At 37.2% G+C, this 16,131-nt stretch overlaps 3 protein-coding genes across 3 annotated transcripts; all 3 read left to right on the top strand.

Annotated features, from left to right (window-relative positions):
- The first annotated feature begins 4,054 nt into the window (after positions 1 to 4,054).
- Positions 4,055 to 5,392, top strand: LOC121751134 (protein BIG GRAIN 1-like B). Its single transcript, XM_042145852.1, has one exon. It carries the CDS (start codon positions 4,138 to 4,140, stop codon positions 5,152 to 5,154), a length of 1,017 nt encoding a protein of 338 aa, XP_042001786.1. The 5' UTR covers positions 4,055 to 4,137; the 3' UTR covers positions 5,155 to 5,392.
- A 4,393-nt stretch (positions 5,393 to 9,785) lies between these two features.
- Positions 9,786 to 11,609, top strand: LOC121751770 (serine/threonine-protein kinase STY8-like). The gene is made up of 5 exons (XM_042146560.1): positions 9,786 to 9,857; positions 9,945 to 10,226; positions 10,411 to 10,921; positions 11,013 to 11,155; positions 11,427 to 11,609. The coding sequence occupies exons 1-5, from the start codon at positions 9,786 to 9,788 to the stop codon at positions 11,607 to 11,609; spliced, it is 1,191 nt and encodes a 396-aa protein (XP_042002494.1).
- Positions 11,610 to 12,627: 1,018 nt separating this feature from the next.
- On the top strand, positions 12,628 to 16,007 carry LOC121753058 (mechanosensitive ion channel protein 10-like). The gene is made up of 6 exons (XM_042148212.1): positions 12,628 to 12,785; positions 13,139 to 14,480; positions 14,554 to 14,674; positions 14,747 to 15,040; positions 15,121 to 15,323; positions 15,405 to 16,007. Exons 2-6 carry the CDS (start codon positions 13,150 to 13,152, stop codon positions 15,664 to 15,666), a joined length of 2,211 nt encoding a protein of 736 aa, XP_042004146.1. The 5' UTR covers positions 12,628 to 12,785; positions 13,139 to 13,149; the 3' UTR covers positions 15,667 to 16,007.
- The last annotated feature ends 124 nt before the right edge of the window (positions 16,008 to 16,131 follow it).

Here is a 16,131-nt window from a genome sequence, read left to right as displayed (position 1 = left end):
AACACACTCCCCAACTGTGTTCACACTTAAAAATGAAAATTATACTCTTCATTCAATTTCTCTCTATATTTTAGTTTCTTTTCCTATTAAAATTTATTGTTCAAATGGGTATGCTTTGAAGTTTGATCCCCTTAATGAATATGATTTTATTTAAATAATGTATTTTTTGTTTATTCATGTTGGAAATCGAGATCGGAGCAAAATCGAAACGGAAATAAGAACACGAGAGATTTAACGTGGTTCGGCGTAAGCCTACATCCACGGGAGAGTAACGGATCGATTTACTTCAATCACGATCAAGAACTACAATCATACAACAAGATCACACACTCAAGAACAAGCTACTCTCTCTTCGCATATGAACTCACATCAAACCGAAGACTATACAAGCTAGTTCCTCACAAAGATAGTGTGTATCTCTCTCTCTAGCTATTGATTGTTGTTATGATCTCTCAGCTGATTTCTCTCTCTCGTTTCTTCTCTCAGAACCTGGAGATATTCTCTCACTGATCTATGCGGCTTGCATGAGCATTTATAGGAATCGCATCACCTCATGCAGTTGCAACTGCCGCTGTAGCCGTTGCACAACTGAATCTTGAACTCTTTCTTCTTGATCATGTGTTGCACACTCCACGCTCGGTTCCGATGCACCATCACTAGTTGTTATCATCACAAAATTCCTAACAATCCTCCACCTTTTGAGATGATTCAACACATCTTTCGATCATTTTGTTCTTTGTTGATCTCATGTCCGAGTAGCGCCAATCTTGACTATTGTTGTCAGCATCCTGACTCCGAGAATCATACCCAGATCCTCCTTTATCACTTCCTTGATCAGCCACAACGCCCCCACCGGACGATCGCCTCCACCTAATCTGAATCTTCCCCGATTCAGAATTGGAGTTGCTGATCCCTAGAGATATCACACATCTCTCATAAGTGATAACCAAATTTCTGTCAAGATTATGCCACCTTCACCGCTTAGGATGACACGGCTGTTGCACCTCTCTCACGGACAATTCAACAAACAAAGCTTCACAGCCTCCTCCAAATTGCATTCCCGCGAGCATCCATTGATCGGCGTGTTGTACGTGATGATGTCTGGCCTTATCCCCAATCTCCTCATTTCACCAAGAAGCTCAACCTCGGAGACTCAACAACTGAATACAGCTCCCTGACTAAAAACTTCTCTCAGACATTTCGTCGAACACGCTCTGCTCGAATTGCCGAGCTTGGTGCCGAACTGCCGAACTGCCGAGCTTAGTACCGAACTGCCGAGCTTAGTACCGAACTGCCGGGCTTGGTGCCGAACTGCCGGACTTGGTGCCGAACTGCCGAGCCTGGTACCGAACTGCCGAGCTTGGTACCGAACTGCCGGACTTGGTGCCGAACTGCCGGACTTGGTGCCGAACTGCTGAGCTTGGTGCCGAACTGCTGAGCTTGGTGCCGAACTGCTAAATCCAACGCCCTTCTCGGCATCCAAGCAATCAGTGTTCCAGCATACCTTTTCTCTCACAGGCATTCTATCGAACACCTTCTTTGCACCATCCAAGATATCTCACCATCGTCGTCTGCCTCTGAAGCATCATCTCATCAAGGCTCTCATGGCCTTCAATATCCATCAACATCATCATAGGCTTCGGAAATGAGTTGCATATCGCCATACTCGATCCCATTATGGATCATCAGTATGAGCAATGATCATTGAGCGAGCTACACCAACGATCACCAAGAACTTCCCTCTTTCTTGATCGATGAACCTTCGAGCTCTCTCCACAATGAATCGCCAATGCAGAAAACTTCTCAACAATATCGCTCAAAGCTGCACGAACCAAAACTGGCCACACCGTCGTCCCTTCAACTGACGTGATCAAGAACTTAATCTCCTTCTCCAAGACTGCTGCATATCCCTTCACGAACTGATCCTCCGACTTCTTCCAACGATTCTCCTCCTTCCCACAGACGGCGCCACTTGTTGGGTCGTGATACCGCCGATCTCACACACGCACGAACGAGGAAATAAAGCACGCAAACGATATAACGTGGTTCGGTGATAATCCACCTACGTCCACGGAGAAGATGACCGGAATCTTATTGATGGAACTCTCAATACAAGAACTTCACACTCACAATCTATCACTCTAAGCAAACGCTAGCTAGTGCAAGAATTCTCTTCTTATTGTGTGTGTAATCTGTGTTCTGCTTCTCTCACTACTGAGCTCTATCGAGCTATTTATACAAGATGCAATCAAGAAATAAAATCCAACTAACTCTATTTCCCAAAGTTAGTTATAACCGCTGCTCGGCTAAAACCGAACTGCCATTCTTGGTTAGCAACCGAACTGCATTTCTCGGCTATCAACCGAACTGCCTTTCTCGGTTATCAACCGAACTGCCTTTCTCGGCTAGCTCAAAGCCGAGCTTTATTTCTTGATCTCTTCTCGGAGCTGCCGAGGCTCCACCACTCGATCACAACCGGACTCAAAGCCGAGCTTCATTTCCGAGCTCAGAAGCCGAGCTCCAGTAGTTTGCATGGACACACTTTCACAAATCTCCACCTTGTCCTTGCAAAACTCCATCAATATCTGGATTCCCTTCTCAATCCTTGTTACAAGCTTCAACACTCCACAATCTCAACCAACTTCAAACAATGTTTGAATTTCGAAGTTGGCAGAGATTTTGTCAACATGTCTGATGCATTTTCTTCGGTAGGAACTTTCACCACATTGATCTTTCCACTTTGAATCTCATCTCTGATGAAGTGTCTCCTCACATCTATATGCTTCGACCTCTCATGGAACATTTGATGTTTTGCTAAACATATAGCCGAGTTGCTGTCACAGTTAATCTTCACTGCTCCCAGCTTCATTCCTAAATCTTCCAAGATTCCTTGCAACCATTTTCCTTCCTTTGCAGCCTCAGTCAGAGAAATATACTCAGCTTCGGTTGTGGACAGTGCAACCACAGACTGCAAATTTGATTTCCAGCTGATTGCTGTGCCATATAGTGTGAATTCCTAACAATTCATAATTTAGTTTTATTGTATAAGGTTATAGTAATAAATAAAAAAATATGTTAATAGTACTATGATATTTAAAAAATTAGTACTCAATGATGACGGGTAGGGTCAGTCTTACAACTATATGTTTGGTGATGCTGTGATATGTAGTATCCTTTTTAATTTGTTTTTAATTGGGGGTAATGAATTAACTGCATGAAATAAATGTAGTAATGATGCTGTGATATAGTACCCAATTTATTTGTTTTTAATTAGGGGTGAGGCATTGACTACTTGCTTCTATATCGAGTACCCAATTATAAATGCATACTAGTAGTAATATTTCTATAATCTTAAATGGTAAAAGAAAATAACGAGGCACAATATATAAAATCTCGTGTTGAACCGTTTAATAGGTCAAAAATATATCACAATATTCTTTGTTAAATAATCTTGTGGAGTATTATTGAACCGTTACATTGCAAATATTTATCAATATTTTTTGTTAAATCAATAATTTTTATCTGATCGGAATAAAAAGAAAAAGTGTGGTGTGAATGCAAATTCCTCATCTTTTACAAAAGAAGTGTATATATGATTGATCTAAATTTTTTCTACTTTAATCAACAATTTGGTGCAAATATAAATCAACCTTAACTTTATTTTAAAGGTATTATTCCCTTTCCTTATGTAAAATAAAAGCTACGTAAATAACATTCTCTCCTCCAAATTAATCCAAACACTGACTCAGAGAAAAAAAATTTAATTAGTAAATTGAAATCAATGCCATCACTTCTCACACTCATTTTGGTGACTAATTTACAAAAGGAATTCAACCTATTAATTAATACATTTATATATTTTCCTATTTACGCCACTTCCCATATAAATTTCATTTATTTTAAATTTTAAATTTTTAATCAATAAATTTGATCAGAAAAGGAAAGTGTGAAAAATAAAAAAATAATATAAAAATCAAAATTCCAAGCTGGAAATGTCTCCTTTATATTCATCTCTCCCTTCTTCCATTCTCTCCAATTCATCTTCAACATCAAGCTCTCTCTCTCTCTCTCTCTCTCTTCACATTTGCTTTTCCTCTCACCCTTTTCTCTCCTAAGCAATAGCCTCAAAAACCAAAAATGTATGCTCGAGAAAAAGTAAGTAGAGATCAAAGCCAAAAATCAAGAAGAAGAGACAAAACTCTGCCGTCATTCTCCTCCACTCTCCTCGACGAAATCTACCGTTCAATCGACGGAAATACCGACGAAATCAACGGCTACGATTCAACCAGGAGTTCTAGAACAACATGCCTCGTCGAAAAATGGATGGAAAAGGAGAGGAAAAGACATCAAGAAACCGACACTAAACCGGTCCACGACGACGTCGTATTCTTCAGCTCCACGTCATCGTCTTCCGACAGCTCCGGCACGCTCTCCTCCTCCGACACCGAGTTTTTCGGTTCAAGGCCAAAACCGGTCAGGACCGGAACCCGGTCCGATTCGGGCCGGTTCAAGTTCGACGATGTTCAGACCGGACTGGCCGAGGCCGATTTGATCAAGTCGAAATCGAGGGCGTTGAGGATGTATGCTAATTTGAAGAAGGCGAAGCAGCCGATTTCTCCCGGTGGGAGGCTCACTAGCTTTATCAATTCGCTTTTTAGCAATGCCAATGGAAAGAAATCGAGGAATCTCGAATCTGGGGACGCTGAGAGGTCGACGGGCAGGAAGTGCTCGTCGGCCTCGTCGTTCTCGAGGACGTTCTTGAACAAGTATTCGCCTCGGGTGAAGGAGAAGGCCAGGGACGAGGTGCGGAGGACGGTGAGAATTGAACCCGAAGATTTACGGCCACGTGGGCACAACAAGAGTGTGTGTAGTGGGGACTCGGGGAGGTTGGGGCGGCCCCCGCTACCCAAGGCCGGGTTGAACAAGAAGGTTGAGATCGTCGCGCAAAAACAAAACAGTAAAAGGAGTGATGTTTTTCGTAATGTGGAGGAGTACGACGACAAAGAGGACTGTTTTAGTGACTCGAGCTCGGACTTGTTCGAGCTTGATCACCTAGCTTTTTTCGGGAGCAATAGGTATAGCGAGGAGCTACCAGTGTACGAGACTACTCGTTTCAATAAGAATTGCGCTATTGCTAGTCGTTTGCTTCGGTGATTAGGGATGAATAATATTTGGTGTTTTTTAATTTTTTTTTATCTTAGGAGTTAGGACTTAGATTGTACATTGTCTTTTTAACTTATGTTTTTTGATCATACCATATTGAAGATGTTACTATATGTTACTTTTCGATTTATGGAATTTAATGATGTAAGAAAAAAACAGGATTTGGAATTGAGACAAACACTGAAAAAGTAAAGAATGGGGTGTGGTTTAGATCCCAAGTTGGTAGGAGAGTGACATATTTTGATAAAGGAAAAAAGAAATAAGAAAAAAAAAGATGAGAAGAAAAAAAATGTAATGTGGTGATGGTAAAGGGAAAGACAAATCTAAACCATGGGAATAGGGAAAAGTGAACATCTTTAACTTTAGTTTTTTTTTTGTTTTGTTGTTTTTTATTTTGTTGAATTTTTATAATAATGTTTGGAGGAATTTTTGTTGCTTTATCAGATTGGTATGTTAAACAGATCCCAAGGAGAGACAAAGTAAAGTGCCACTTGGTTGAACTGTTTTTCTCTTCCTCAATATTGTGTCCACCTTTTTAGATAATAGTATCAATATCTTTAATTCAAATAAAGTTTCCTATTTTTTGGTTAATTAAAGGGTTGATAGTTATTTTAAATTACTAATTTTGGTCAATTTATAACGTTTTAATACTTAATACTAAATTATGAACTTTCATTTTTATTTACAATTATTATATCCATGTACAGTACGTTTAATTAAGATGAATATTTTTATTATTATTTACTTCTTAATTTAATGAAAAGCCAATTTGAGTATCACCCGAAAGGCATCATTTTATATATAAATGAGATAATTGATAAAATTAGTAACTCATCTATAATGTCCACTTTGTATAATTTATACTGTAGTACTTTTTTTAAATGATATTTGTCGTAAAATATTACTACAGCGTAGTAAGGAGTATATTGAAAGGATATATTATTTGTATTTTTTACATTCTTCAGCATAAGAATTGATCAGTATCATCTATTTTAATTAGCGAACTATTTCAACCGTTTCATTACGCCAAAACAAAAAATGTTGAAATAAAAAATAAAGCATTATTTCCCTTGGATGAATTAGACTATTAGTGCATAACAGCTTCGTGGAGATGATTCAAAAGTTAAAGACAATTTTATGTTTTGGTATGAATGAAACTATGAAACCCAGCACGAAATTACATAAATATATCACAGTGTTATAATATAATACAATATAATTTAATATACTCTTTTTGTCCCAATTAAGTTGAGTGAAAACTTTTTGATACATAGATTAAAAAATTGTGCTGAAAAATAAGACAATAAATAAAATAAGGAAGATAAAGAGAGAGTAAAGTAGATTATTGGAAAGTAATAGTGATGAGATGTTTTATTTTTTTATCCAAAAAGAAAATGACTTAACTTAGTTAAGACATTTCAAAAAGGAATACGACTGAGCTTAGTTGGGACGAAGAGAGTATCTATTACTTCCTTCGTCCCATTCAAGATGGTCACCTTTCCTTTTATGTTTGTCCAAATCAAGATGACCAATTTTCAATTTTGGAAATAACCTCCCCCCTCCTCATTAAAATATTCAACTATCTTTTTTCCTCTCTACTTTATTCCACCTAACAATACTTTCTAAAATCTCGTATCATTCGAGAATGTGGCCATCTTTAGTGGGACGGAGGGAGTATGATACAGTATTTGTTTCCATAGAGTTAGGTAGAGAATGAAATGCTACAGTACAATTTATTAACCTTTTCAGTACTTGCAATTTTAATTCCTACGAAATCCTATATGTCTTGTCAATTTTATTGTCTAAACCTTGCAGCATTTAATTGCTGTCTAATCCAACACTACAGTAAATAGAATTGATCATGAGATCCATTTGCATGGATTTTAGTGATTTCTGGGCTCCAGCCTCCAAAAATGGATACAAAATTAGTTTCAACTTTTATAAAATGTTTCCTGTAAATTAAGAAATTTAATTTTAAATTAAATTAAGAAATTTAATTTTAAATTAAATAAATATGGATAATTTTCATTTAGATAACATTTTTTTACTTCTATGTATTCCACAATATTTGAAATTGAAATAAAAAATTACAAACTATCAAATTAAAAATTAAAAACTCATTAGTTTTTTAATTTATTTTTTGTGAAACATTTGCAAAAGTATTTAATTTATTGTCACAACGAAATATACAAAAAAATTCTCTGAATTCTGAATTCGGAATTTAGAATACACACCACTTCTACAAGAACACTTTTTTGTGCCCGCTACTATATACATAGGGTACACAAGTTGGGTCGGAGTTAAAGAAGAAAAAATTAAAAGAAATTTGAATGGGATCATAATTGTTTGACTTGGCATGCTACTTTTTCTTTCTCCATATATAAGTCAAGTAGTAGTAAAGTTTTTGTACAAATGATTCATAAGTATCAAATTTGTAATTTAAATCAGTACAACCAGTTGGGAAGCGCAAATTCAGAAAATGAAACTTGTGAGATCAACTTCAACTTAAAAACTGAATATCATAGGATTGTTGGTATCCGATAGTGATGTCGGCCAACTGCTCAACCGTACCGTCTGCCCTAGCTAAAGTAATGGCCATATATAGTTATATACACATCTATAGAAAGTTATGGGACCATTTGTTGCTCAAATTTCAACCCAAAATTTACGATTATTAAACGACCCTAACAATAACTGTGTTGCTTTGCAGTCCAAATAAAGCAACCTTAACTATAAAATTGAGGTTGCGTTGATGGAAATTTATTTTTCCTTTTTCGCAATTATTTTAAGCTACTTGTAGTATAAAGTCTTGACAGAATTCATATTTACATATAATAATCACAATTTCACCAATTAAATAATTTTAAAAAATCAGTTTGACGGGCCAACAACTTTCACTTTAAGTTCCATTTTTCCAATTCTCACACTTCTGTAAAAATTAAGAATGTCGTGACAAAAATCTAATACTACTAGATGGATAGAGAATAGTCGAAGACAATAAATAGCTTAATTAATTATAGATGTCAGATTTCACATCAATTGTGGAAAAATGAGAGCGAAAATCATTGTAGTAATTATCTAAAGCAATTAATATCGACATAATTGATGGACCTAAAACAGCTAAATAGTTAGAAATTCAAGAAATTGTATCTTAAATGTCCATTAATAAGACATAGGGCCACGGTTATTTTAATATTTTAATCATATTATTTTAATATTTTAATCATATTCATATAGTATAATACTATTCCTCAAAATGTACATCAATAAAATATGAACACTCGATTAATTTCGGGCTAAGACAATAGACATGTTGTCAATGCTTTCACAACAGATTTCGTTGTTGGTATTAGTGAAAGTTTTATGTATGATCAAATGGTTAAGGACCCAATATAAAAACATTATTGAATAAAGGAAAAAAAATTAAAATGGCAAGACATTAATTATAATGGCGGTGGATTATAGTGTGTATATGTGTCTAAGCATTTGTCACTAACATGTTTAATATCACAAGAAAAGCATTTATTTTATGAATCCATGCACTAATAGATAAATTTATTATATTCCATTAAAGGAAAAAAAATCATTATTGGGTCCTTCATAGAAAACAGAACAACTTCTTAATGGGATTTGAGTTATGAGCATAGCCCATGAAATTGATATAATAACCAATAATTTAAATGTACTTTATAAACTTATGACCTTCAATTTTACTCTAACTTTAAGCTCTCACCACCTAGTACAAAAGTTATTTAAATATTTTTGTTTTTATTAATTTATATAAAAAAAGATTAATTTCAATTGAGTATAAAAAAGTCTAATCTGATAGGGCCTAAGCCAAATCAGCCCGGTGATAGATTTTGGATTAAAAAACTTTTAGAATCACCAATATATATTTTGAATGATGCTTAGATTGAAATATCAGCCAAAATTGTTTCATCTTCATTGTTTACAACGTCTATTTTGTCAACTAATCCATTCAACCGGCTTTTGCAACTTTTGCTATATTTTTTCTAAATCTATTTTATGGAGTACTTACTAATTATTAAGATCTTGTGTCACAATATTATTTTGTTATACAACGAGGATTGTAACTCAAAAATAGACGAATGAAATCTTAAATAAATTGTAGTTTGGGCATTGTCTTCTATATGATCAATAGAATCTATAGTGTGTATTGGGTAAAACCAATCAAATGCTCCAACAAATTTGCTTTGTTCACAATAGAATCTAATCATAAATAAATCAATCGAATATATTTCTTAAGTGAAACTAACCGATTTCGGATAAAACAAAGAGCAAAACCAACAGTAGATATAGCAACATGAAATTTTATTAGAATCTCCGCCCCAATTATATGTGACATATAAATATATACTAGAATCAATTAACTCTAATCACTTTGGCCATCAAACTAGACTTATTTGTAGCTAATAATCTAGAAAATAAAAATGAGTGAAAATGGCATCACAATCACAACCCCGGATAGAAAAATCATCCCATTTAGTCCCAACGGTGAGCCTTCACCACACAACACTTCCAACTCCGGCCAACGCCGGAGAAGGGCAGCCGCCGCTACCAAGTCACGGGGCTTTTGCCGGCGTCTCGGCGACTGCATCGTTATGGGCCCCGCTTCAACTCGCTATGTTGACCTAAATCAACGTGCGATAAACATAGACAAACTTTCTTTACAGGTAAACAATCAAAATTTTTATATTTCAGTATCATCAGTACATGTCAGTTGTACACGCCCGTCTGCTAATGCTTGCCCATGTATTAAGGTGGAAGAAATCGAGAAGGAGCTCGAGAAGCAGAAAGAGCTGACGGGCGTGTACAAGACGAAACTAGAAAATGCACAACTCTTCCTCAAACATTGTGTTCAAGTGGCACAAGAGAATGGTTTCTTGGACCTAATACTAGACAAGGGAAAATACCAAATCTCTCCGACGTTAACACGAGCCAGTGTTAGCCCGCTGATAGCTAATACGGGTCGATTCCACCCCGAGCTCGCCCCAATCGTGCATCAAGCCCAAATTAACGGATGGTACATCGATCCTCAAGAGGTTAGCCCCAATTTTGTTTCAATTAAACAAAATTTTCATTTATTTATCTTAAATTTAATTACAAAATTGCATTTTTGAACTATTTAGCGTCATTTTTAGCTTTGCAATGCGCCTATATAAATTTTATTATATTCAACCTAGCTCTGATATTAATTTAAACAAATCATTTTAACCAACAAAACAGATAGAGATACTCCATTTATCAGCCCAAGGGAGCACTGCGGACATCTACAGAGCCAAATGGAGAGGCCTCGATGTCGCAGTCAAGTGCATGTACCCCGACTTCTTCCGTTCCAACGAGAATGGGGTCAGCTTCTTCGGGCAGGAAGTCGAGACACTGTCGCGTCAGCGCCACCCTTTCGTCCTGCAGCTGATAGGGGCGTGCCTCGACCCGCCAGAGAAGTGCTGGATTGTGACGGAATTCATGTCGACGGACTTGAAAGAATGGCTCCACGGCCCCGGGAAGAGGGGCAAGGAGAGATGTATGCCTCTTCCGCCGTTGAAGGAGAGGATCTCGAAAGCTCTAGAAGTTTCTCAGGCGATGCAGTATATGCACGAGGGAAAGCCCAAGATTCTTCACCGTGATCTCAAACCTAGTAACATTTTCTTGGACGATGCTGAGCATGTTAGAGTTGCCGATTTCGGACACGCCCGGTTCTTGATGGACGGCGAGATGGCGATGACCGGAGAAACGGGTAATTATATTATATACTATTAATAAATTAGTTACTCTTGAAACCCTAATTTACTTTGTTATGAAAATTTTAGTTTTCATAATTTAATTAGGCACATTTGTTTACATGGCGCCCGAGGTGATCAAATGTGGGCCGTACGATGAGAAATGCGATGTCTATAGCTTTGGAATCATACTCAATGAATTAATCACCGGCGAATACCCTTACATCCACACCCAATTCGGCCCTTCTAAGGTGCGCCGCCGCCTTCTATTTATTGTTTTTTTATCTACCTCTATCCAAAATTATTACTCTCATTTTTCTATTTTAGTTACTAAAATTAGCATATTTTACATTAATATGGTCTGCCACTTTTTATGTCTACATCTACTTTTCTATTTTACTTATTTCCCTTCATTTAATAATATTCTAATAATTTTTTTTCTATTTTACATATTAAAATATGTGTTATTATTGAGAGTGGCGAGGAGGTAGTGTATAACTTTCCGTTGGTTTTATGGTGCAGATAGCAAAAGAAGTTGCCGAAAATGGGCTTAGGCCCAAAATTGCAGAAGTGGAAGACCAATTGGAAGGTTTAGTTGAACTAATTACAAAATCATGGCATCAAGATCCTCAAATTAGACCCATTTTCTCAGAAATTACATCTATTTTGAGAATTCTAGACATGAGACTCAGAGACATTAATTAGTTTCTATTACTTGCAACTTCTTGTTTTAATTATTTTATTTACCGGACTTGTAATGTTTAATTTGATTGATAAATATTTATTTTGGATGCTTACAATAAGGCCCAATATTATGTTTGGGCAGCATCTGGAAAAGGCCCAAGGTTGTTTCTTAGGTGCTTGCTTTTAAGAGTTGTTTTAGAGTTTAACATAAATACTTATGTAATATCTACAGCTATAAATAACTTATAATATAATTACGGTGATTATTGTGTTGGATTATCCTTGATGACGAGAAGATACAATAATTGAATTGATTGTGGGGTATCGGATTACTGATCTACTTTTAGATCATGGGGTACATAGAAATTAATTGATGCTAGCTTAAAGTGATTTTTCATCTTTATATAGGACCTACTCTGTAATTTTTTAATCTTATTTTTTTTGTTTGGTTCTGTTAAAGATCATATATACTCCATTTGTTCCATAATAATTGTCACTTTTATTGTGGGCACGGGTTTTAAGAAATATAAAGAAAATTTGGTTGAAAAAATTAGTGGAAGGTGTGACCCACTTTTTTATATTAATTTTATAATAAACTGTGAGTGAAGTGAGTTAGTAGAATGTGAGACCTACTTACCGTTTATAGTAAAAATGAAGTGTGACCATTATTGTGGGAAGGACCAAAATGAAAAAGAGTGATAATTATTGTGGGACGGGGGAGTGTGATTTTTTTGTCGCTTTAATTATATTTGTGGAATGATACATTTGGGTCACAAGATAGATCAACTTAATTACACACTTCTTGGTTTTTATATTGAAAAATATTAGTAATACTTTCGTATTGAGGGTATGTGGTTGATTTTTTTCTCATCATAGTTATCTAAATTGTTCAAAATACAATTAATAAAGTTATCTAAATCTCTCATCCTCATATAACATTGTAAATAAAGGCAATTCCCTTTTCAGTATGTGGAATTAAGAATTTAAAAAATTACTTACAATTCAAATAGTGGCGGCAGATTTTTTTTTCTTTTTCTTAGAAAAAAAAACAGAAAAACTAATCATTTTAGCAACGTACGACGATGTAATAAATGTGATGAACGTAGTGCAGCTCAGAAAATTGAAGTGAGTTGGAAAATACACGGCTTTTCCTCAGCTTTTTTTTCAGATTTGCTGCCGACGGCGACTCTGTTTACGGTATTCAATCCTTCATCAATTTTTTCTTTCAATTTAAATGAAGTTTTAGGTTTGTATGTATAACCAATTACTTATATCATTTCAGTGCATTTTATGCTTACTGCTTAATGCTTACAGCTCAATTTCTGATGATATATAGGAATACGATTTATGTATGTAAATGATTTAAAAAGTTATTGCTGTATATGATGCATATATACTTGGAATTCGAGAGGTAATGTGTGAATAGTATTCTGGTGAAGAAACTAATTATTTTGATGCATTTTCTGTGTTTAGTGGAAACGTAGTTGAACTGTTTGATTCATTTCCTGAGAGAAATTTCCCCTCTTTTTCTTCTCTCTGTGTGAATTTAGGCAGGAATGAAATGGATGCCAATGCAAAATCCATGAACAAAGTTGAAGATGTCACTAGCATCCATGAAAAGGAAAAAGTTTCAACATTTACATCTCAAGAAACTACAAAGGAGCAAATCCACAAGGTTTTAGCTGATTCGCCGAGTAGAAACTCGAACGACATTGTAAGCCCTTCACCTAGTCCTACACCAAGCTCTAATAAGCCTCCAAGGATCCCAAAATGCAAGAGTGTCTCGATTTCAAGGTCTTACTCGAAGCCAAAGTCGAGGTTTGGTGATCAATCCATGCCTATCGATGGCAATGTGGTCGAAAATCGAGCTGATCTGGCCTCTAGTCATGGCTCTCCAATCACAAAATTTGATGAGAATGGTGCTAGTGTTAAGGAAATTCACTGGTCATTTTCAGCAAGTCGCAAATCGCCATCTCCTGGTGGCGTAGGAGGATTGGATAAGGATGAAGAGATATACATAAAGGTCAGCAGCAGAAGGAAACTCAAGTATAGGAAAGTGAAAGTGAAGGTTTCGATCGAGTGGTGTTTGTTTCTTTGCATTCTCGGCTGTTTGATCATTAGCTTGACGGTTGAGAGGCTCAAGCATTTGATCATTTGGGAAGTGAGAGTCTCGCGGTGGTTGTTGCTTGTTTTGGTGACGTTTAGTGGCATGTTGGTGACGAAATGGCTAATGCATTTCGTCGTGTTATTGATTGAGCTCAACTATCTGCTCAAGAAGAAGGTGTTGTATTTTGTTCATGGTTTGAAAAAGAGTGTGCAGTTCTGTATTTGGTTGTCGTTGGTGCTTCTCACTTGGATCCTTTTGCTCCGAGAGGGGGTGGAGCGCTCGCGTCTGGTTACTCGGATCTTAGATTTCATAACATGGAGCATCGCATCATTGCTAATCGGATCCTTCCTGTGGGTGTTGAAGACGTTGCTTCTCAAGATCCTTGCATCGTCGTTCCATGTCAACACATTCTTTGATCGGATTCAAGAATCGACCTTTCATCAGTACATTCTCATGACCTTGTCTGCACCACCGGTTTTGGAGCCTGCTGCCGGTGTGAGTAGGCTGAGCTCGTTCGTTTCCAAGAAGGGGAGCAATGGGAAGGAGAAGAAGGCGAAGAAGGTTATTGATATCAACAAGCTTCACCAGATGAAGCGGGACAAGGTCTCTGCTTGGACCATGAAGATGCTGGTCGATGCAATATCCAACTCTGGCCTCACCACTCTCTCGAATGAGATAGACGAGGGCAACTACAGCGAGCAAATGGATAAGGAGATCACCAACGAGGAGGAGGCCATTGCTGCTGCATATCACATCTTCAGAAACGTAGCTAAGCCCGATTGCACGTGAGCCTCAACTCCATTGAATTTTTAACTTGATTTGATGCTTCGTTTTTTCATAAAGATCGTCTCTTCGCAGGCACATCGATGAGCTTGATCTAAGCAGATTCATGATCAAGGAGGAGGTCGAATTTGTGTTTCCAATGATCGATGTAGCTGAGACTGGCATGATCGACAGAAAAGCTCTTATAGAGTGGGTGGTGAGCTTCTTGTCTAAAGCTCGAAAAGTGTGTTTCGCTCGTTTAACATGTTAAGGTTTCGTGCTCGTGCAGCTGAAGGTCTTCAAGAGCAGGAAGGCGCTAGGGCACGCCCTAAGCGACACGAAAACAGCCGTGAACCAGCTGAACAAGCTCGTTACATCGGTTCTCATAGTCATCATGATTGTGGTGTGGCTGCTTCTAACAGGAGTGGCAACCACCAAAGTGCTCATCTTCTTCTCATCGCAGCTCGTCCTTGCAGCGTTCGTCTTTGGGAACACGTGCAGAACCATCTTCGAAGCCATCATCTTCGTCTTTGTCATGCACCCTTTCGACGTTGGTGACCGCTGCCTCATCGACAACACTCAGGTAACCAACCAACCAACGAACATCCACCAAAAAAAAACGCGCTCTCTCTTAATCAAAATAATCGTCTCTGCCTCTCACAGATGATTGTGGAGGAGATGAACATCCTGTCAACGGTCTTCCTCAAGTTCGACAACACCAAGATATACTACCCAAACAACGTGCTCGCCACCAAGGCCATCAGCAACTTCTACCGAAGCCCGGACATGGGAGATTCCTTCGAGTTCTGCATAGATTTCAAGACTCCACTGCAGAAGATAGGCCATTTGAAGGAAGAAATCAAGAGGTGAGGAGGAGTCTGATTTTTCGCCCCTCGTTTTTTCCCTTCTACACATTCAAATCATCCTTCGTGTTTGCAATGGCGTAGGTATCTAGAGAGGAACTACCACTACTGGCATCCCAACCACAATGTGGTGGTGAAGGAGATCAAAGATGTGAACAAGATCAAGATGGCTTTGTTCTTCAACCACACTATGAACTTTCAAGATTTTGGTGAAAAGAGTAGGCGTACAACAGAGCTCGTGCTCGAGATGAAGAGGATATTCGAAGAGCTCGGAATCAGCTATGATCTCCTCCCACAGCAAGTGCATCTCATCAACTCGAAAATGGATGCTGCTGAAGAATCTTGAATCTGATTTCCAGCCAGCAAATATATGCCAACAATACTCCAACTTTTTTTGTGTGTGTGTTTCTGTTAATGTGCATTGTGGTATGCTTGCAAAACGACGCCGTGTTTGAATCAAATCCGAGCTTGGTTTAGGCTATCAAGTTGAGTGAATCTATTAGTTAGAGATTGTGCCTCTCACTCAATAGTAGTTTTGTTCATTGATTATTACTACTATGATTTATGACTCATTTTGAACACATGATATGTATTCATAGAGTTCATTATGATGTAAATAAAACTGTACTTAGAATTTTCTGTTATGTTTCATATCTTCAATTGCAAAGTTATGCAGTGGTTGATGAATTTGTTAGTAGTGACCCAAAATTAGGTATTTTATCTCTTTTTTATTTTCTGCACTTGATTGACTACTAGGAGTAATAAGAAAAGAACATTTCCATGTTTCAGAATTCTTGACTCAGATAAAACT

The sequence above is a fragment of the Salvia splendens genome, chromosome 10 (genome assembly GCF_004379255.2).
Source record: "Salvia splendens isolate huo1 chromosome 10, SspV2, whole genome shotgun sequence".
In the NCBI taxonomy this organism is placed as follows: domain Eukaryota; kingdom Viridiplantae; phylum Streptophyta; class Magnoliopsida; order Lamiales; family Lamiaceae; genus Salvia; species Salvia splendens.
The sequence above is the reverse complement of the archived record's forward strand: the minus strand, read 5'-3'. Positions and strand labels throughout refer to the sequence as shown.

What these genes read in the sequence shown, in the direction of transcription:
- LOC121751134 (XM_042145852.1), top strand. Translation starts at nt 4,138, where the DNA reads ATGTATGCTCGAGAAAAAGTAAGTAGAGATCAAAGCCAAAAATCAAGA.
- LOC121751770 (XM_042146560.1), top strand. Translation starts at nt 9,786, where the DNA reads ATGGGCCCCGCTTCAACTCGCTATGTTGACCTAAATCAACGTGCGATA. An exon ending in TAGACAAACTTTCTTTACAG is followed by an intron (nt 9,858 to 9,944) that starts GTAAACAATCAA and finishes CCATGTATTAAG; the next exon opens with GTGGAAGAAATCGAGAAGGA. An exon ending in GGTACATCGATCCTCAAGAG is followed by an intron (nt 10,227 to 10,410) that starts GTTAGCCCCAAT and finishes CCAACAAAACAG; the next exon opens with ATAGAGATACTCCATTTATC.
- LOC121753058 (XM_042148212.1), top strand. Translation starts at nt 13,150, where the DNA reads ATGGATGCCAATGCAAAATCCATGAACAAAGTTGAAGATGTCACTAGC. An exon ending in GCCTCATCGACAACACTCAG is followed by an intron (nt 15,041 to 15,120) that starts GTAACCAACCAA and finishes TGCCTCTCACAG; the next exon opens with ATGATTGTGGAGGAGATGAA. An exon ending in TTGAAGGAAGAAATCAAGAG is followed by an intron (nt 15,324 to 15,404) that starts GTGAGGAGGAGT and finishes GCAATGGCGTAG; the next exon opens with GTATCTAGAGAGGAACTACC.